General features: G+C 49.7%; 1 protein-coding gene and 1 non-coding gene across 3 annotated transcripts in view; both read right to left on the bottom strand.

Moving 5' to 3' along the window:
* KPNA4 (karyopherin subunit alpha 4) overlaps positions 1-21,255 on the bottom strand; it is a 74,600-nt gene that overhangs the window by 18,860 nt on the left and 34,485 nt on the right. For both annotated transcript variants that reach the window (XM_075340666.1, XM_075340667.1), the window contains exons 8-15: positions 19,831-19,917; positions 18,749-18,918; positions 18,275-18,319; positions 18,056-18,187; positions 16,826-16,954; positions 16,578-16,682; positions 16,424-16,495; positions 4,368-4,530 (exon numbers count right to left, since the gene is read on the bottom strand). In XM_075340666.1, coding sequence (XP_075196781.1) covers positions 4,368-4,530; positions 16,424-16,495; positions 16,578-16,682; positions 16,826-16,954; positions 18,056-18,187; positions 18,275-18,319; positions 18,749-18,918; positions 19,831-19,917 — 903 coding nt within the window. The remainder of the gene's footprint in view (positions 1-4,367; positions 4,531-16,423; positions 16,496-16,577; positions 16,683-16,825; positions 16,955-18,055; positions 18,188-18,274; positions 18,320-18,748; positions 18,919-19,830; positions 19,918-21,255) is intronic.
* On the bottom strand, positions 18,394-18,692 carry LOC142297984 (small Cajal body-specific RNA 7). The gene has a single exon (XR_012752203.1).

Below are 21,255 nucleotides of genomic sequence, written 5' to 3'. Positions count from 1 at the left end.
CATTGACTGACAATGTACTCAAGCCAAGAGAGTCACAGCTGGATTGGCGCCAACACCAGAGGGGAGTAAAGGTGTTATTTTACTGGTGGGAAACATAGGGCTTCAGAAGGGGTTGTCCAATTACTGGACAACTCCTTTAAAAGGTACCGTCACACTAAAGGCCCTGTCACACAGATAAACCTGCGGCAGATCTGTGGTTGCAGTGAAATTGTGGACAATCAGTGCCAGGTTTGTGGCTGTGTACAAATGGAACAATATCTCCATGATTTCACTGCAACCACAGATCTGCCAAAGATTTATCTCTGTGTGTGACGGGGCCTTAAGAGACACTCCAGCGATCCCACCAGCAGCCTGACCTGACAGGGATCGCTGGAGCGTCGCTACATGGGTTGCTGGTGAGCTGTCACACAGGCAGATCTCACCAGCAACCAGCGACGTGTGGAAGCGATGCTGCGCTTGGTAACTAAGGTAAATATCGGGTAACCAACCCGATATTTACCTTGGTTACCAGCGCACACCGCTTAGAGACGGCTCCGTGCACTCCTAGCCAGAGTACACATCGGGTTAATTACCCGATGTGTAGTCTGGCCATCTGTGCAGGGAGTCCGCACTGACAGCGTGAGAGCGGCGGACGCTGGTAACGAAGGTAAATATCGGGTAACCAAGAAAAGGGCTTCTTGGTTACCAGATATTTACATTGGTTACCAGCGTCCACAGAAGCCGGCTCCCTGCTCACTGCACATTCAGTTGTTGCTCTGTCGCTGTCACACACAGCGATGTGTGCTTCACAGCGGGAGAGCAACAACTAAAAAAATGGTCCAGGACATTCAGCAACAACCAGCGACCTCACAGCAGGGGCCAGGTTGTTGCTGGAAGTCACACACAGCAACATCATTAGCAACATCGCTGCTATGTCACAAAAGTCGTGCCTCAGCAGCGATGTTGCTAGCGATGTTGCTTAGTGAGACGTGGCCTTAAGAATAGTTTAAACAAGCTGATAATTAGGGTAAAAGTGCTCAGACAACTTGTTCAGTGATTTTTGGTTTGTATAAACACATTAGGCAAACACCTGGTGAACTAGCTAAATGCTTGCTTGTTGGATGGTTGGATCATTCATGTCAGTAATAATCACTTGCAGTACAGGTCTTGTGTAAACAGGAGATCTGCTGATAACTATATTCTATGCACAAAGAATGAATGGGTTAATGATCGCTCTGTGCAATAATTGGGTATGCCAGCCAACAGGCCAATAAATTGGCGCCTATCAGTTTGCATGTAGTTAAACAGCTATTGTAATGGCAGCAGTCTGATTAGTAAATGGGCCCATACATTTGACACCTAAACCTACCCAGTTTCCCCGAAAATGAGGCAGTCTTTTTTTTTTTCGCTCCAAAAAAAAAAAAAAAAAAAAGCACTAGGTCTTTTCAGGGGATGTCTTATTCTCGAGGAGAAATGGTTGGGGGTAAGTTAACCCCCCATAAAAAGCAGATCCCCTTTCCCAGGATCATCATACTTACCAGCCCCGGGCGTCTTCGTGGCTCCCAGATCACCCAGCAGGTATAATGCATCTCGCCGTCCTCCTCTACGTCTGGCTGACACTCGCATACATCAGATCAAAAAACACACACACACACACACACACACACACACACACACACACACACACACACACACACACACACACACACACCACTCCTCCCTGTGATCTCCGGCAGGCACTCCAGGCAGGTGTGCTGCACGCTGTCCTCCCCCGCGTCTGGCCGACCCTCACATCAGAACACACACCCACATACCGGTACAGTCGCTCGCACAAACTCACCATATCCAGTGATACCTCTAGCTTCTGGCCATGTGATCCTTCCACAGTGCTGCAGGTCCTTACGCCACCGAGAAGCAAGCGATATCGCTGGATGTGGTGCGTGTGTGGATGCGATCTGTAGTGTGCGCGCGTGTGCATTCTCGTGTTGTTAAGGACAAGATTATGAACTATTAGGAGTATATATAAGTTATATGAAGATATACAAAAAACAGGATTTAAGATTGTGTTTGAACTGTACCACACCTATATTTGCATTTAGACATCACAAGACTCAGACAGTCTGGACTTTCATGTGACAAGTGAATCATGCTGACAGCTTAATATAAATGAGGAAGCAAGCACATTACAGTATATTGTATATCACAGAATAAGCTCTATGATAGTTTACCCAATAGGAGACGTGGTACGTATTATTGGCTCCTAGCCAACTGATTGCATTTAAATGTTTGTCCAACTTCCGTATTAAACCAGTCATATTTCCTATGCAGATCCGTGTCATATCTCTGGCCTGTTTGGAATGGTATGCATGCTACTGACAAATGACTCAATTTGGATTGCAGACAGGGTTAAGGTAGATGCACAATTAGATTGCATCACTGTAAATATATGGCCCGCCTTGACAGTGTGTGTGCACGCTCTCATGTGTGTGTGTATATATCTATCTACTGTGTTTTTCCAAAAATAAGACCTCCCCCAAAAATAAGCCATAGCAGGGATTTTCAGCATTTTCGGAGAAAGGCTTAAATATAAGCCCTCCCCCAAAAATAAGCCCTAGTCGCGGATCTATAATGAAGTGTCCCTGCAGCTAAAAAGGTTACAGATACTGCAGGACACTTTATTATAGACAACGGCACCCTGCAATAACACTCACCCGACACTGAGCGGCAGGACCTGCAGTGATCACACACAGATATCGCGCACACACAGTTAGATCGCACACACAGTTAGATCGCACACACAGTTAGATCGCACACACAGTTAGATCGCACACACAGTTAGATCGCACACACAGTTAGATCGCACACACAGTTAGATCGCACACACAGTTAGATCGCACACACAGTTAGATCGCACACACAGTTAGATCGCACACACAGTTAGATCGCACACACAGTTAGATCGCACACACAGTTAGATCGCACACACAGTTAGATCGCACACACAGTTAGATCGCACACACAGTTAGATCGCACACACAGTTAGATCGCACACACAGTTAGATCGCACACACAGTTAGATCGCACACACAGTTAGATCGCACACACAGTTAGATCGCACACACAGTTAGATCGCACACACAGTTAGATCGCACACACAGTTAGATCGCACACACAGTTAGATCGCACACACAGTTAGATCGCACACACAGTTAGATCGCACACACAGTTAGATCGCACACACAGTTAGATCGCACACACAGTTAGATCGCACACACAGTTAGATCGCACACGCAAACATCAGATCGCACACACAAACATCAGATCGCACACACAAACATCAGATCGCACACACAAACATCAGATCGCACACACAAACAGATCGCACACACAAACATCAGATCGCACACACAAACATCAGATCGCACACGCAAACATCAGATCGCATACACACTCACCTCATCCAGCGAGACAGATCTCTTCTCGCCGGGAGAATCCTGAGAGGCAGTGCAGTGGAGCGAAACGAACAGGACCTGCGGCCGGACACGTGACTTGCTCTTATTCCCTGCTGCCGTAAGTGCTGGATGGGAGTGTGCCTGTGATCGACGCTGTGTGTGCGATCGGCGCTGTGTGTGCGATCGGCGCTGTGTCAGCTAGCAGCAGGGTAGGACGGCGTGCAGCACTGACCGGAGATCACAGGAGGACCTTGGAACCACGCAGACGTCCTGGTCTGGTGAGTATGAGTCCCCTGGGAGGGGGGGTTCTGCTTTTTTGGGGGGTAAACTTACCCCCAACCGTGTTTCTCCAAGAATAAGACCTCCTCCAAAAATAAGCCCTAGTGCTTTTTTGGAGGGCAAAAAAAATAAGACAGTGTCTTATTTTTGGAAAAACATGGTATATCTCACTCTCTCTCTGTATACCTCTTCGTTATTTTGGTGGTGTCCACTGTCTATAATGAAGTGTCCTGCAGTATCTTTAATTTTTTACCGCTACATGGACACTTAATTATTTAACGGCGGCTAGGTCTTATTTTCGGGGATGTCAAAATTAAGCCTCCCTGAAAACTCCTACTAGGTCTTATTTTCAAGGGAGGTCTTATTTTCAGGGAAACACTGTAGCAGATATTCATCACTGGGCAGACTGACTAAATCTGTATTAACACAGTCTGCAGCCACCCAATCAGTTGCCAGAGAAAATGACAACACTCACTGGTCAGTTTATTCCTATAAGTTCAGACGGATCACAAGAACATAAGAGCAGTGGTGCCCCGTTCACTGCAGGAAGACACAAATCCACACATACATGAAAGACCAAGCTTCTATTCCAGTCTGGACACAACAGTTACAACGCTCCACAACTCTACAATTACAGATTGTGAAAAAGTTACAAACCTCCACATTCTTCAATAAGATTGGCTATGGTTTCAGCCTCATCATCAGCCATTTTTAATATGTTGCTCAATCCATCCAGCACCACCTGAATGACTTGGGCATCTTTCACAGTCAACAGGTTGCAGAAGGGTGGAATCACATTTTGTTGGATAAGATATGCAACCTAGAAAGAGAAATTACCAGACAGCATTGAAGACATGGATTACATTCAGTTGTCTCATTATGAATGAGGCAAAAGCCACAACGCATTGACGCAGCCTGTCGATAGCTTTGTTTCTTTCATTAAAGCACCACTCCAATGTTATTTTTTTTCCCCAACGCTGGAGTGGTGCTTTAACCCAAGGTCTCTGCCCCGAGTCTTTTACTTTCCCAACAGTATATCTTCACTTTTTTGGCATAACTCTGGTCGTGCGGTGCCATCTTGTGACACAAACTTCTGACTGGCTCGAAGTCAGCAGTTATGTTACAAGCGCTCAATGAAAGTCTATTAGAACAAGGCTCATGGACTTTCATTGAGTTTTAATCTCCAGTGTGAAACATGGAAAATTGAAGCAGCCGGCAGGACACATGCTGCTGGAGACCGATGAGAGATGAAGTCGCCGGGGGGAGGGGAGGGGGAAGAAAAAAAAAAAAAAAGTGGCCTGCAGCCATTGGGTGTGTGGCTCGCATGACATCGCAACCTCACCTAATCCCCGGGAACTCTAGTTCTGACACTGCTGGAACGTAACGGGAAGTAGAAACTCTTATTTTAAATGGGGGCAAACATGAGGAATGAGAAAAGGTTGTCAGTAGTGGACAACCCCTCTAATGAATCAGGTGCCTGACTCAATAACAGTTCCTCAATTGCACCGCCTGACTTAACAGTTATTGATGAATCAGGGTCAAAAAAAGGGAATTTTGTTTACTTACCGTAAATTCCTTTTCTTCTAGCTCCAATTGGGAGACCCAGACAATTGGGGTGTATAGCTACTGCCTCCGGAGGCCACACAAAGTATTACACTCAAAAGTGTAAACCCCTCCCCTCTGCTATACACCCTCCCGTGCATCACGGGCTCCTCAGTTTTGGTGCAAAAGCAGGAAGGAGAAAACTTATAAATTGGTCTAAGGTAAATTCAATCCGAAGGATGTTCGGAGAACTGAAACCATGACCAAGAACAATTCAATCTGAACAACATGTGTACACAAAGAATAACAGCCCGAAGGGAAACAGGGGCGGGTGCTGGGTCTCCCAATTGGAGCTAGAAGAAAAGGAATTTACGGTAAGTAAACAAAATTCCCTTCTTCTTTGTCGCTCCATTGGGAGACCCAGACAATTGGGACGTCCAAAAGCAGTCCCTGGGTGGGTAAAAGAATACCTCGTATTATAGCCGTAAAACGGCCCCTTCCTACAGGTGGGCAACCGCCGCCTGAAGGACTCGCCTACCTAAGCTGGCATCTGCCGAGCGTAGGTATGCACTAGATAGTGCTCCGTGAAGGCGTGCAGACTCAACCAGGTAGTCGCCTGACACACCTGCTGAGCCGTAGCCTGGTGCAGCAACGCCCAGGACGCACCCACGGCTCTGGGAGAATGGGCCTTCAGCCTTGAAGGAACCGGAAGCCCAGCGGAACGGTAGGCTTCAAGAATTGGTTCCTTGATCCACCTAGCCAAGTTGACTTGGGAGCTTGCGACCCTTTACGCTGGTCAGCGACAAGGACAAGAGCGCATCCGAGCGGCGCAGGGGCGCCGTACAAGGAATATAGAGTCTGAGTGCTCTCACCAGACCTAACAAGTGCAAATCCTGTCCACGTTGGTGAACCGGATGCGACAACAAGAAGGTAAGAAGATATCCTGATTGAGATGAACAGAGGATACCCCTTCGGGAGAAATTCCAGAACCGAACGCAGAACCAGCTTGTCCTGGTGAAACACCAGGAAGGGGGACTTTACATGACAGCGCTGCTATGTCAGACACTCTGCGGAGTGACGTGACTGCCACTAGGAAGACCACCCTCTGCGAAAGGCGTGAAAGAGAAATATCCCTCATTGGCTCGAAGGGTGGATTCTGAAGAGCCGGTATCACCCTGTTCCGATCCCAGGGTTCTAGCCGACGCTTGTAAGGAGGGACTATGTGGCAAACCCCCTACAGGAACGTGCGTACCTGAGGGAGTTTGGCTAGACGCTTTTGAAACACAAACACAGAAAGCGCCGAAACTTGTCCCTTAAGGGAACCGAGAGACAACCCCTTCTCCATTCCGGATTGAAGGAAGGACAGAAAGTGGGCAAGGCGAATGGCCCGAGAGTAAAACTCTGATCAGAGCACCAGGATAAGAAGATCTTCCACGTCCTGTGGTAGATCTTTGGCGGACGTTGGTTGCTTGGCCTGTCTCATAGTGGCAATGACCTCTTGAGATAACCCTGAAGACGCTAGGATCCAGTACTCAATGGCTACGCAGTCAGGATGAGGGCCGCAGAATTCAGAATGCGTCTGCCGCCAGAGCTCTGTGATCTTGAGAACGTGCCATGAATGCCGGGACCTTGTTGTTGTGCCGGGACGCCAATAGGTCGACGTCCGGCTTCCCCCAGCGGCAACAATCTCTTGAAACACGTCCGGTCGAAGAGACCATTCCCCTGCGTCCATGCCCTGGCGACTGAGAAAGTCTGCTTCCCAGTTTTCTACGCCCGGGATGTGAACTGCGGAGATGGTGGAGGCTGTGGCTTCCACCCACAGCAGAATCCGCCGGACTTGCTGGAAGGCTTGCCGACTGCTTGTGCCGCCTTGGTGGTTGATGTATGCCACCGCCGTGGCGTTGTCCGACTGAATTCGGATCTGCCTGCCTTCCAGCCATGGCTGGAACGCTATTAGGGCTAGAACACTGCCCTTCTCTCCAGAACATTGATCTGGAGGGAGGACTCTGCTGAGTCCATGTACCCTGAGCCCTGTGGTGGAGGAAGACTCCCTGACAGACTCGCGTCCGCCGTGACCACAGCCCAGGATGTGGTCAGGAAGGATTTTTCCTTCGACAAGAGTGGGAAGAAGCCACCACTGAAGGGAGGCCATGGCTGCCCGAGAAGGAGCAACGTTCTTGTCGAGGGACATCGATTTACTGTCCCATTTGCGGAGAAAGTCCCATTAAAGTGGGCGCAGATGAATCTGCGCAAACGGAGCTCCCTCTATTGCTGCCACCAACTTCTCTAGGAAGTGCATGAGGCGCCTCAAGGGTGTGACTGGGCTCGAAGGAACGATTGCACCCCTGTCTGTAGTGAACGCTGTTTGTCCAGCGGAAGTTTCACTATCGCTGAGAGAGTATGAAACTCCATGCCGAGATATGTCATTGATTGGGCCGGTGTCAATTTTGACTTTAGGAAAAATTGATGAACCACCCGAATCTCTGGAGAGTCTCTAGAGCAATGTTCAGTCTGTGTTGGCATGCCATCCGAGAGGGGGCCTTGACCAGCAGATTGCCTGAGAGAGAAGGACCGCTACCACCGTTGTCATGACCTTGGTGAAGGCCCGTAGGGCTGTCACCAGGCCGAAAGTTAGTGCCACGAACTGAATGTGTTCGTTCCCTATGGCGAAGCGCTGGAAGCGCTGATATTCTGGTACAATCGGCACGTGGAAATAAGCATCCCTGATGTCAATTGATGCTAGGAAACCTCCTTGGGCCATCAAAGGTGATGGCAAGCGGAGAGATTCCATCCGGAACCGTCAGGTTCTCCGTCCGTTGAGCCGTGTGAAGTCCAGAACGGGGCGGAGTGATCCGTCCTATCTGGTACCACGAACAAGCTGGAGTAAAAAGCCGCGACTACGTTCTTGAAGGGGAACGAGGATCGCAACTCCTCCTGCCTTCGGAGTGTTCACCGACTGGAAACGTGCATCGGCTCGCTCGGGGGACGGAGATGCTGTGAATCAACGAGTCGGAGGACGAGAACTGAGCTCTATCCTGTGACCGTAAGACAGAATGTCTCCTACATCGGTCTTGGACATGTGGGGACCACTCCCCTGACCTGGACCGCCATGCAGAAAAGGTTCTCTGTGCACGGCGGAGGATGAAAATACCACCGCCTGAGACGTCAAAGACGCTAATTGCGGAGCACAGGATGACCGCATTGATCTGAGACAGAGCAGCTGAGCTAGCCTGGAGTGCCCACCCCTGCAAAGGCTGGGGCAACGGACGCGCCTGTGGCTTCATAGATGGATCCCATTAGGAGTTCTATCTGTCTGTCCGTGGCATTCTTGAGCGTGGACCCGCCCAGCCACTGCTACTACTGATCTAGCCGCCAGTCCGAGACTGGCGGGCACCTTATGACACTGAGCCGAAACCTTAACAACGTCAGAGGGGAAGGGACAACGTGTGTTATAAGGCGTTCAGTAAAACGCTCGTCCGGGAAGGTGTGCTTCTGGACAGAATCTGTGAAGCCTTGAGAGCCACGTCCGGACAGAGTCCTGGGTTGCGACCTCCGCCCTATCCTCTAGAGGGTCCTCAAGCTGAGACCCTAGAAGTCGGGGAAGATTCTAAGCAAGGCTGCTTAGCCGGACTGGGACTGCGGTTCGTGCTGGAGTTTACCACGTACTAACTAGAGGCCACCCCAGGAACACGCTTCGTCGCAGACCGAGGGAGGCCTGGGGCGATCCCGCAGTGCCCGGGGCCTGTGTAAGGGGCCGGTCTGGACCGCAACTCCTAGTCTCTTAGCCGACCATTTGTCCATAGCCTGAGACATGGAGAGTGAAAATGACCCAGAGAGTTTCTCAGCAAAGCTGTAACTCTGTCCCTGCCGCCTGGACAGGGAACGCCGGCGAAGCTCAACCAGTGAAACTGCATTCAAACATTATATAGTCATATATACAGTGTATCACATATACAGTTCATCACTCTAGGGGGCCCAGCATCGAGAAGAAGCCCCCTGGTGTACCGACCCTGAAGCAGTATGTGCTGCTGAAAACATGGCTGTCGGCGTGTACAGTGGAGGGGGGAGCCGTGTGTAACCCCAAAAGTGCTGGAATCTGGTGCCCTGAGCGAAACGTGAGGGAGACGGAGGACAGCCAAGTGTGCTCCAGCCGTCACTGCTAGCCTCCGACTGACCATCCCGCCCTTCCCCCTGACTGGCAGGGCCAGGGACGGGAGTTTAAGGCGCTAGGCCGCAAAAGCCGGGAACTAAAGTTACAGACCGCGGCCGGCAAGCAGGCGCGGTCGGCGCGGTAGTCGCCAAGTCTGAGGCGAAGCTGCTCTCTGCACCGTCCCCAAGGGGACACTGAGTCCTTGAGGGGATCAGTTCCGTAGCGTGATTAGTGAGAGGGGGCGGAGGACAGCGAAGTGTGCTCCGGCCCTCACTGTCGGCGTCAGCCCGACTGTCCCGCCCTTCCTCCTGACTGGCAGGTCCGGGGGTGGTATAATGATTGAACAGTGCCCGGGGCTGAACTGTAAGGCTTCTCTAGGAGTAGCCAAAAAGCAACAGTGCGACCATACAACAAGCATATATATATATATATATATATGTACACTTCGGCACTCAGTGGGACCAGCACCTCAGGTGCAGCTTACCGACCGCTCACAGCGGTTGTGTGATCACCAGAATCCGTGCCCGGGCCCCCCTGATGTTGTCTCTCCTCTCCAGCGTCAGAAGTGCTGACAGTAATGGCTGCCGGCGTTCTGTGGGGAGGAGGGGGCCGTGGGCGTGCCCTAGAAAGTGCGGGAATCTAGTGCCCCACTGTGCTGAGTGAGGGGGGAGGAGGATACAGAGTATGCTCCAGCCCTCAGTGCTGCCGTCCTGTGCAGCGTCCCGCCCTTCCCCTGACTGGCAGGCCTGTGGGCGGGAATAAGCGAAACTAGGCCGCAAAAGCCGGGGACTAAAGTTATAAGCGCGGCCGGCAAATAAGCACGGCCGGCGCGGTAGTCCCCGGCGCACTAACACACCCAGCAGTGCTGCAGTGTGTATGGCACATGCGCTCCATGCGCGGTCCCCACGAGGACACAGAGTACCTCACAGTAGCAGGGCCTTGTCCCTGACGATACCCGGCTCCTGTCCAGCAGTTCCCCAGGGCTGCGGAGGGAGCACGGTCCCAGTGCCTGGAGACCGATTAGGATCCCACTTCACCCAGAGCCCTAAAGGGATGGGGAAGGAAAACAGCATGTGGCTCCTGCCTATGTACCCGCAATGGGTATCTCAACCTTAACAACACCGCCGACAAGAGTGGGGTGAGAAGGGAGCATGCTGGGGGCCCTGATATGGGCCCTCTTTTCTTCCATCCGACCTAGTCAGCAGCTGCTGCTGACTAAGATGTGGAGCTATGCGTGGATGTCAGCCTCCTTCGCACAAAGCATAAAAACTGAGGAGCCAGTGATGCACGGGAGGGTGTATAGGCAGAGGGGAGGGGTTACACTTTTTAAAGTGTAATACTTTGTGTGGCCTCCGGAGGCAGTAGCTATACACCCCAATTGTCTGGGTCTCCCAATGGAGCGACAAAGAAAAAAAAAAAGTCATAAGTAGAAACAAACAAAAAAAAAAAAAGGGAATTTTGTTTACTTACCGTAAATTCCTTTTCTTCTAGCTCCTATTGGGAGACCCAGACAATTGGGTGTATAGCTTCTGCCTCCGGAGGCCACACAAAGTATTACACTTTAAAAAGTGTAACCCCTCCCCTCTGCCTATACACCCTCCCGTGCATCACGGGCCCATCAGTTTTGGTGCCAAAGCAGGAAGGAGGAAACTTATAAATTGGTCTAAGGTAAACTCAATCCGAAGGATGTTCGGAGAACTGAAACCATGAACCAAAGAACAATTCAACATGAACAACATGTCTACACAAAAGAACAGCCCGAAGGGAACAGGGGCGGGTGCTGGGTCTCCCAATAGGAGCTAGAAGAAAAGGAATTTACGGTAAGTAAACAAAATTCCCTTCTTTGTCGCTCCATTGGGAGACCCAGACAATTGGGACGTCCAAAAGCAGTCCCTGGGTGGGTAAAGGAATACCCCGATAAAAAGAGCCGAAACCGGCCCCCTCTTACAGGTGGGCAACCGCCGCCTGAAGGACTCGCCTACCTAGACTGGCATCTGCCGAAGCATAGGTATGCACTTGATAGTGTTTCGTGAAAGTGTGCAGACTCGACCAGGTAGCCGCCTGACACACCTGCTGAGCCGTAGCCTGGTGCCGCAATGCCCAGGACGCCCCCACGGCTCTGGTAGAATGGGCTTTCAGCCCTGAAGGAATCGGAAGCCCAGACGAACGGTAGGCTTCAAGAATCGGTTCCTTGATCCACCGAGCCAAGGTTGACTTGGAAGCCTGCGACCCCTTACGCTGGCCAGCGACAAGGACAAAGAGCGCATCAGAACGGCGCAGGGGCGCCGTGCGAGAAATGTAGAGCCTGAGTGCTTTCATGAGATCTAACAAGTGCAAATCCTTTTCACATTGGTGAACTGGATTAGGACAAAAAGAAGGTAAGGAGATATCCTGATTGAGATGAAAAGGGGATACCACCTTAGGGAGAAATTCCGGGACCGGACGCAGAACCACCTTATCCTGGTGAAACACCAGGAAGGGGGCTTTGCATGACTGCGCTGCTAGCTCAGACACTCTCCGAAGTGATGTGACTGCCACTAGGAAGACCACCTTCTGCGAAAGGCGTGTTAGAGAGACATCCCTCATCGGCTCGAAAGGTGGTTTCTGAAGAGCCGTTAGCACCCTGTTAAGATCCCAGGGTTCTAGCGGACGCTTGTAAGGTGGGACTATGTGGCAAACCCCCTGCAGGAACGTGCGTACCTGCGGAAGCCTGGCTAGACGCTTTTGAAAAAACACGGAAAGCGCAGATACTTGTCCCTTGAGAGAGCCGAGAGACAAACCCTTGTCCATTCCGGATTGAAGGAAAGACAGAAAAGTGGGCAAGGCAAACGGCCAGGGAGTAAAACCCTGATCAGAGCACCAGGATAAGAAGATCTTCCACGTCCTGTGGTAGATCTTGGCGGACGTTGGTTTCCTGGCCTGTCTCATAGTGGCAATGACCTCTTGAGATAACCCTGTGGACGCTAGGATCCAAGACTCAATGGCCACACAGTCAGGTTGAGGGCCGCAGAATTCAGATGGAAAAATGGCCCTTGAGACAGCAAGTCTGGACGGTCTGGGAGTGCCCACGGTTGACCCACCGTGAGATGCCACAGATCCGGGTACCACGACCTCCTTGGCCAGTCTGGGGCGATGAGGATGGCGCGGCGGCAGTCGGACCTGATCTTGCGTAACACTCTGGGCAGCAGTGCCAGAGGAGGAAATACATAAGGCAGTCGAAACTGCGACCAATCCTGAACTAATGCGTCTGCCGCCAGAGCTCTGTGATCTTGAGACCGTGCCATGAATGCCGGGACTTTGTTGTTGTGCCGAGACGCCATTAGGTCGACGTCCGGCGTTCCCCAGCGGCAACAGATCTCTGCTTCCCAGTTTTCTACGCCCGGGATGTGAACTGCGGAGATGGTGGAGGCTGTGGCTTCCGCCCACAGCAGAATCCGCCGAACTTCTTGGAAGGCTGGACGACTGCGTGTGCCGCCTTGGTGGTTGATGTACGCCACCGCCGTGGCGTTGTCCGACTGAATTCGGATCTGCCTGCCCTCCAGCCACAGCTGGAACGCCTTTAGGGCTAGATACACTGCCCTTATCTCCAGAACATTGATCTGAAGGGAGGACTCTGTCGGAGTCCAGGTTCCCTGAGCCCTGTGGTGGAGGAAGACCGCTCCCCACCCTGACAGACTCGCGTCCGTCGTGACCACAGCCCAGGATGGGGGCAGATTCTTGAAGGGGAACGGGGATCACCACTCCTTCTGCCTTCAGAGTGTCCACCACCTGAAAAAGTGCATCGGCTCGCTCGGGGGGCGGAGATGTTCTGAAGAAACGAGTCGGAGGACGAGAGCTGAGCTCTATCCTGTAACCGTGAGACAGAATGTCTCTCACCCATCGGTCTTGGACATGTGGCAACCAGGCGTCGCAAAAGCGGGAGAGCCTGCCACCGACCGAGGATGCGGTTTGGGGAGGCCGAAAGTCATGAGGCCGCCTTGGGGGCGGTTCCTCCGGCGGTCTTTTTAGGACGTGACTTAGACCGCCATGAATCAGAGTTCCTCTGGCCCTTCTGTGGCCTGTTGGACGTGGAGAATTGGGACCTGGCTGAGGGCCGAAAGGACCGAAACCTCGGTTGTATCTTCCGTTGCTGAGGTCTGTTTGGTTTGGACTGGGGTAAGGACGAATCCTTTCCCTTGGATTGTTTAATAATTTCATCCAATTGCTCGCCAAACAGACGGTCGCCAGCAAATGGTAAACCGGTTAAGAACTTCTTGGAAGCAGAATCTGCCTTCCACTCGCGTAGCCACATGGCCCTGCGGACTGCCACTGAATTGGCGGATGCTACCGCTGTACGGCTCGCAGAGTCCAGGACGGCGTTCATGGCGTAGGATGAAAAAGCCGACGCCTGAGAGGTTAAAGACACAACCTGCGGAGTAGAGGCACGTGTGACTATATTAACCTCAGACAGACAAGCTGAGATAGCTTGGAGTGCCCATACGGCTGCGAATGCCGGAGCAAAAGACGCGCCTATGGCTTTATAGATGGATTTCATCAGGAGCTCTATTTGCCTGTCAGTGACATCCTTGAGCGATGAACCATCTGCCACTGCTACTATGGATCTAGCCGCCAGTCTAGAGACTGGAGGATCCACCTTGGGACACTGAGCCCAACCCTTAACTACGTCAGGGGGGAAGGGGTAACGTGTGTCATTAAGGCGCTTAGTAAAGCGCTTGTCCGCAAATGCTCGGTGCTTCTGGACCGCATCCCTGAAGTTGGAGTGATCGAAAAACGCACTCCGTGTACGTTTGGGAAACCTAAATTGGTGTTTCTCCTGCTGTGAAGCTGACTCCTCTATCAGTGGAGTTGGAGGAGAAAGTTCTAGCACCTGGTTGATGGACGCTATAAGGTCATTTACTATGGCGTCCCCTTCAGGTGTATCAAGATTGAGAGCAACGTCAGGATCAGAGCCCTGATCTGCCACCTCCGCTTCATCCTCCAGAGAGTCCTCATGCTGAGACCCTGAGCAGTGTGATGAAGTCGAGGGAAGTTCCCAGCGAGCCCGCTTAGCCGGTCTGGGACTGCGGTCCGTGTCGGAGTCCTCACCGTGGGACCTAGGAGTCACCCCAGGAGCACTTTGCTGCGCCGACCGAGGGGGGCCTGGGGGCAATGAATCAACAGTGCCCGGGGCCTGTGTTACCGGTCTGGACTGCAAAGCTTCTAGTATCTTAGCAGACCATCTGTCCATAGACTGAGCCATGGATTGTGAAAGTGACTCAGAAAGTTTCTCAGCCAACACTGCAAACTCTGTCCCTGCCACCTGGACAGTGGGAGCCGGTGGTTCTACCTGGGCCGAGGGTCCCACCAGTGCCTGAGGCTCCGGCTGAGTGAGTGTCACAGGGGCCGAGCATTGCACACAATGAGGGTAGGTGGAACCTGCAGGTAACATAGCCGCACAAGAGGTACAGGTTGCAAAATAAGCCTGTGCCTTGGCACCCTTGCTTTTTGCGGACGACATGCTGTTGTCTCCTCTTAGAGCAATCAGTGAGGGTATATAGCCAAAAGCAAATAAAGCGGCCGAACAGAGCAAATGTATACAATATATGGATATATATATATACACTTCTGCACCCAGGGGGGCCAGCACCTGGTAACCGGTGCGGCTTACCGACCGCCCACAGCGGTTGTGTGTCCACCAGATTCCCTGCCTGGGCCTCCCAGAGCTGTGGAGCTCAGTCTGAAGTTCTCCACCGGCAGATGTGATGATAACAATGGCTGCCAGCGTTCTCAGAGGAGGAGGGAGCCGTGGGCGTGCCTCAAAGTGCGGGAATCTGGTGCCCCACAGTGCTCAGTGAGGGGGGAGGAGGATACCGAAGTATGCTCCAGCCCTCACCGCTGACGTCCAGTCTAGCGTCCCGCCCTTACCCCTGACTGGCAGGCCCGGGGGCGGGAGTATGTGGTACTAGGCCGCAGAAGCCGGGGACTAAATTTAGTAACGCAGCCGGCAAACAGGCGCGGTCGGCGCGGTAGTCCCGGCGACACAAAACACACAGCAGCCGCTGCAGCGTCCATAACACAGGCGCTCTATGCGCCGTCCCCAAGGGGACACAGAGTACCTCTGAGAAGCAGGGCCTGTCCCTGATGATACCCGGTCTCCTGTCCGTCAGATTCCCCCAGGGGCTGCGGAGGGAGCCCGGTCCCAGTGCATGGTGACCGGTTAGGATCCCACTTCTCCCAGAGCCTCTAAGGGATGGGGAAGGATAACAGCATGTGGCTCCAGCCTTTGTACCCGCAATGGGTACCTCAACCTTAACAGCACCGCCGACCATAGTGGGGTGAGAAGGGAGCATGCCGGGAGCCCTGTTAGGGGCCCTCTTTTCTTCCATCCGATAAAGTCAGCAGCTGCTGCTGACTAAAACGTGGAGCTTGCGTGAATGGTGTGCCTCCTTCAACACAAAGCAAAAAACTGATGGGCCCGTGATGCACGGGAGGGTGTATAGGCAGAGGAGAGGGGTTACACTTTTTAAAGTGTAATACTTTGTGTGGCCTCCGGAGGCAGAAGCTATACACCCAATTGTCTGGGTCTCCCAATGGAGCGACAAAGAAAAAAATATATATATACACATGTCTAGCATTGGGTGTGAATTCTAGTCTAGACAATCCTCTGTGAGCTATACATGTCAGGAGCACTAGTCTTACAGATCTGATTATAACGAGTTGTGTCTCCTAGGTTGTAAGGAACTGGTGAACAGGTTCCTCACTCCTAATATTGGCATTGTTGATTGTTACTATGGGCATGTACCCACTGATTTATGGAGTGCTGCGAGAAATATTTTAGTGCAATATGAAACTTACTATTCTTATACGAGTCAGCTACACTTCTAGAATGAGTATATGTACAATCCTGACTACTAGCTAATGGCAAGACCGTTTATTTTTTAGCTATACATTAAAAAGGCAGAGTTTAGTTCCAGCAAAAAGAAAAAAAAAAAATCAGAATTGCACCACATTCTGCACAATTTTATATCAAGATAATACTCACTTGGTCTTTCCTTCCACTGATTGTTAAATTGCTTATAGCCCATGCTGCCTCCTTCTGTGTCCCAAAATCCCCCTATAGGAAAGAAACAACCGCTCCATTAGAGGATTACACACATGCTAGGACTGCTGCGCAGTATCTCTACGTTAGGCTTTACCTTATCCAGGAGGTGTATGATCATTGGTACGAGGTTGGCATCAATAACGGCTTGTACTTGTTGCTGGTTGCCTGCTGTGATGTTGGACAAAAACCAAACTGCCTCCTGGAAGAACCAGAAAATTGGTTTCATAGATAATGTTCACCACACAACTAATCAATTTAAAAACACAATTAACTAGAAGATGACTCCCGTAAACATTCCCCTAAAGTATATACAGTAGTATGGAGTCAGCAGTAACTACAAACCTTGTTAATCTTTTCCTTGATATGAGTAAGCAATGCTGGGAAGTGTGACAGTGCATCACAGTTCAGGACCACCTGTGTCTGCTCATCTGTCCCAGTGACAATATTACCTACAGCTCTCAAGGCAGCAGTCTAAAAGAAAGCCCACAATGTGTCAATCACAGGAAGACACGATCAACCAATCACACACGGTCTACGGAGCTTGCTATAAAATAACAGAAAATATTCCTCTAAAACAGCAGTGAGCCAAGTGCAGAATGATGGAAGGAGTCAACAAATCTTTACTTTATGTGGTAGGAATCGATAGAATACATATTATATTATGGATTGTCTGGGCTTGGGACAAAAAATGAGCAGTCAGCTGAATAGCGACAGTGTGGTGTACACGCCGCCACAAATCCCTGTGTTACGAGCAGTCACGTGTCTGCATGTATGTGACTTGCGATCACGTGCAGAATACACTCATCTGGCTTCTCTAGTCACTTCTATTCAGAGAAGCCAAATGATTCTAATCAGCAAGTGACAACTACACAAGTCGCTCACACGCGGTCATGGAATGCAGACTTGATTCAAGTCTGGATAACCCCTTTACAGCAGCCATAATTAGCAGTTAAATAGTGGTTATTACCTATTACTACTAGTGTTTAAAGAGGTTGGCCACTACTACGACAACCCTTTTTGATTCCACATTTCCCCCAGGTAAAATATAGCCTATACAAACCTCATGAACTGGCAGCATTCCAGCGGTGCCGCAGCTCGCATTACCAGAGCTCATGTGAGGTTGTGAAGTCATGCGAGCCCCACGTCCAATCAACGCCACCTCCTGTTTCCTCGCCTTCAGAGCAAACAAGTTAATCAATAGGATGTGAGCGCTGTGGCTGCTCACTTCCTGTTGATTGCTCCTGTGTCCAAAGGCGGGGAGACAAGCTGGCGCTGACTGAGCGTGGGGGTCGAATGACACCATAACCTCACGAGCTCTGGTAATGCGAGCCGCGACACCACTGGAACGGCATCGGTACGCAACGAGAGTATAGGATTTTTTTTTTTATTTTACCTGGGAAACATGTGGAATCAGAAGGGGTTGTCCTAGGAGCGGACAACCTCTTTAAAGCCGCGCATGCATACCGTCACTTCAAAAAGTGTGAACATTAAAATACGTAAAAAAAAAAAAAAAAGTCCCACAAGTTAAAATGTTCTGTAAAGAGCTTATGAGGAATGACTGTCTGGACCCACCTGTACTTTGACTTCAGGATTGCTTAGAAGAGGAACCAAGTTTGTCACAATCCCAGAGTCTATTACCATCTGGATTTGCTCATTACCAGCATCTGTTAAATAGGAGAGAGCCCACACTGTGTCCACCAAAATCTAGGGATGAGAGACAACCATGAGCATTGTGTTGCACTTACACCGCACAATTACACAGCAATGGTTAGATATGGAATAGAAACTTACATTTACATCTGTGTGGTGAATGAGAACGCAGAGTGCTGGCAGAATCTGTAATACAAACCCACAAGCTAAATACAGATACATAAAAGCAAAACATCACTACCAAGGTATCAAAGTGCTGTCTGGATCAGATCACAGGTCTGACTTATACAGACCTGGCAGAGATAAGGGTACACAGGTTATTGAGGAGACCTGACTAGGGCTCTAATCACCGGAATTGTTGCATTAAAGGCCCTCTTTTTACAACATTCCTCAGATGCACTCCAAAATCAGCAATACTCTAATTTCAGAGACCCCTTGCAATAACCATACACAGACACTCACACATGCACACAATTAACCACTACACAAATAAATGTATATAAATAACTATATAAACACATTCTCATCAATACCCCGATTCTCCATTTCATCACATCCAATAACAGCAGTCTATATGGTAATCTGTCACTTTACTAGCTCTAAAAGCACATTTACCTCCTGAATGGTCTCCATAGGTGGTGGAGGGTCTTTATGTCGACATAAGTTTACCATTACCCAAGTGACGTTTCTCAAAAATGTGATGGGTATGGAAGGGTTAATGAACGACAGCAGAGGCTTCACCACACCAAGGCTGATGACATAATCCCTGCATTGTGGTCCATCACCTGAAGAGAAATCAGAACATTTTATTTAGCAATAGCTTTTCAACAAAACCAGTTTTAAAGAACTAAATGTAATTTCTCATGCTGCTTTAACATAAGGGGGTTTGAGTCTACACGTTTCGAAGTCTCCAGCTTCTTTACCAGCAGATTAAAAAGATATCTGTTTAATGTGCTGATGAAAAAGTCGGAGACTTTGAAACGTATAGACTCAATTAACAGCCATTTTTTAGCCGCCTGGCTTCATCCTTTGTCGACACTGCCGATTAACCCTAGAACGCGCAACTATAGAAATCTACCATAGAAAACAAATAACCTAGCAGGCCTGTGAGGCCCCAGGTATGCGTTCTAGGGTTAATAGACAAGTCTGACTGCAGCCAATCACACATGCTGTCAGGCGATGGGCGGGGGTAGAGCAGTGACTATGCATGAGGGATAATGAGCGGACCCAGAAGCAGTATTACAGCTTCTGGGTCGCACGGCTGAGACTGGTAGGCATGTCCTGCTTGGACCATTTTTATCCCCCCCCCCCCTTTCCCCACACACAGTGACTTCCCGGGACAACCACAGCCATGCCAATACTTTGCTTAGCTGCCATGACTCCAGATGTGCACACAGGCTAAATTCCTGCTGATTGGGTTAGTGACCAAAAGAAAGGTTGCAGAGCAGCCAAACAGGAATCAGGCGTACAGTCAAAAGTCTGTTCGGGTTGGGTCATCTCTACTTTGTGCAGAGCACTGTGATTTGTGACTACCAAGTGTGCCTGAGCACAAAGAAATTATAATCAGACCCCATTGGAGACCAGGGCCAATGCAAGTGACTGGCTTGTTTGTATTGATGCTTCACAAAAAAAAAAAAAAAAAAAAAAAAAAAGTTAAATAAAATAAAGTAAAATAGTTTTTGGTGGAATGAACTTACCAATGATGTTTCCCAGTGCCCAGACAGCTTGCTCACACACGTTCTGATGAGGAGAATGCAGCAATCTTAAGAATAGAGGAACAGCGTCTAAAAAAAAAAAAAAAAAATATAAGAATTATACTAACAAAAATAAAGTTACCGCTAGACAGTTACAACTATAGAGTAACATTATTTATTTAATGTTTAATATCTGATCCTTAAAGAAAATTAACTTATACATTGAGGTTTACAATGGAGGTGCCGTTAAGTTTTGTTGATTTTGGTAAGAATGAAGCGTGATTTGTTATGTCAAATCCATAACTACACCGCGACGGGTCTCATAAGACAGTTTTGTTATGTACCATGTGGATCCGCAAAAGCACAGATATGAACAGTCTAATAAAATAATGCATCACAGACATTGGTGCAAGTCCAATTCTGCAAGACTGCCCCGAAATGTATATCTTTAACTACACTATATATATTAGTATATCACAACAGTTAGTGCACCGCTTACATTTTTGTAAATCTTTTAGTACACCTTTCATGGGAGAACACTGAAGATTTGACACTGATACAACGTAAAGTAAACCACTGGCAAAAAAAAAAAAAAAAAAACAAGCTGAAAATAAAAAATTTCCAAGTTATGCCCAAAAGCGTGAATATTTTGTGTGGCTACCATTATTTTCAAGAATTGCCTTCTCTTTCTTGGGCATGGAGTCCACTGGAGCTTCACAGGAGCCACTGGAATACTCTTCCACCCTCTATAATGACATCACATAGCTGGTGGATGTTAGAGACCTTATACTTCTCCACCTTCCGTTTGAGGATGCCCCACAGATGCTCAATAGGGTTTTGTCTGAAGACATGCTTGGCCAGTAAAGCTCCTTTAGTCTCTGTTTCTTTAGCAAGGAAGGTCATCTTGGAAGTGTGTTTGGGGTCGTTGTATTGGAAATACTGCCCTGCGGCCTAGTTTCCGAAGGGAGAGGATCATGCTCTGATTCAGTACGTCACAGTACATGTTGGCATTCATGGTTCCCTCAATGAATTGTAGCGCTCCACAGCCAGCAGTGCTCATGCAGCCCCAAACCATGACACTCCGATCACCATGCTTGACTGTAGGCAAGACACATGTCTTAGAGCTCCTCACCTGATTGCGGCCACACACGCTTGATACCATCTGAACCAAAAAACTTTATCTTGGTCTCATCAGACCACAGGACATGGTTCCAGTAATCCATGTCCTTAATCTGCTTTGCTTGTCTTGACCTTCCTTGTGTATCATCTTTAGAAGAGGCTTCCTTCCTGGATGATAGCCATGCAGACCAAATTGATGCAGTGTGTGGTGTATGGTCTAGGCATTGGCAGCGTTCACCCCCCACCCCCACCCCACCCAGTCATCCTCTGCAGCAATGCTGGAAATATCTGGATAGGACACGGAGCAAG

The sequence above is a fragment of the Anomaloglossus baeobatrachus genome, chromosome 3 (assembly GCF_048569485.1).
Source record: "Anomaloglossus baeobatrachus isolate aAnoBae1 chromosome 3, aAnoBae1.hap1, whole genome shotgun sequence".
NCBI lineage: Eukaryota > Metazoa > Chordata > Amphibia > Anura > Aromobatidae > Anomaloglossus > Anomaloglossus baeobatrachus.
This window is presented reverse-complemented; position numbering and strand designations above follow the sequence as displayed.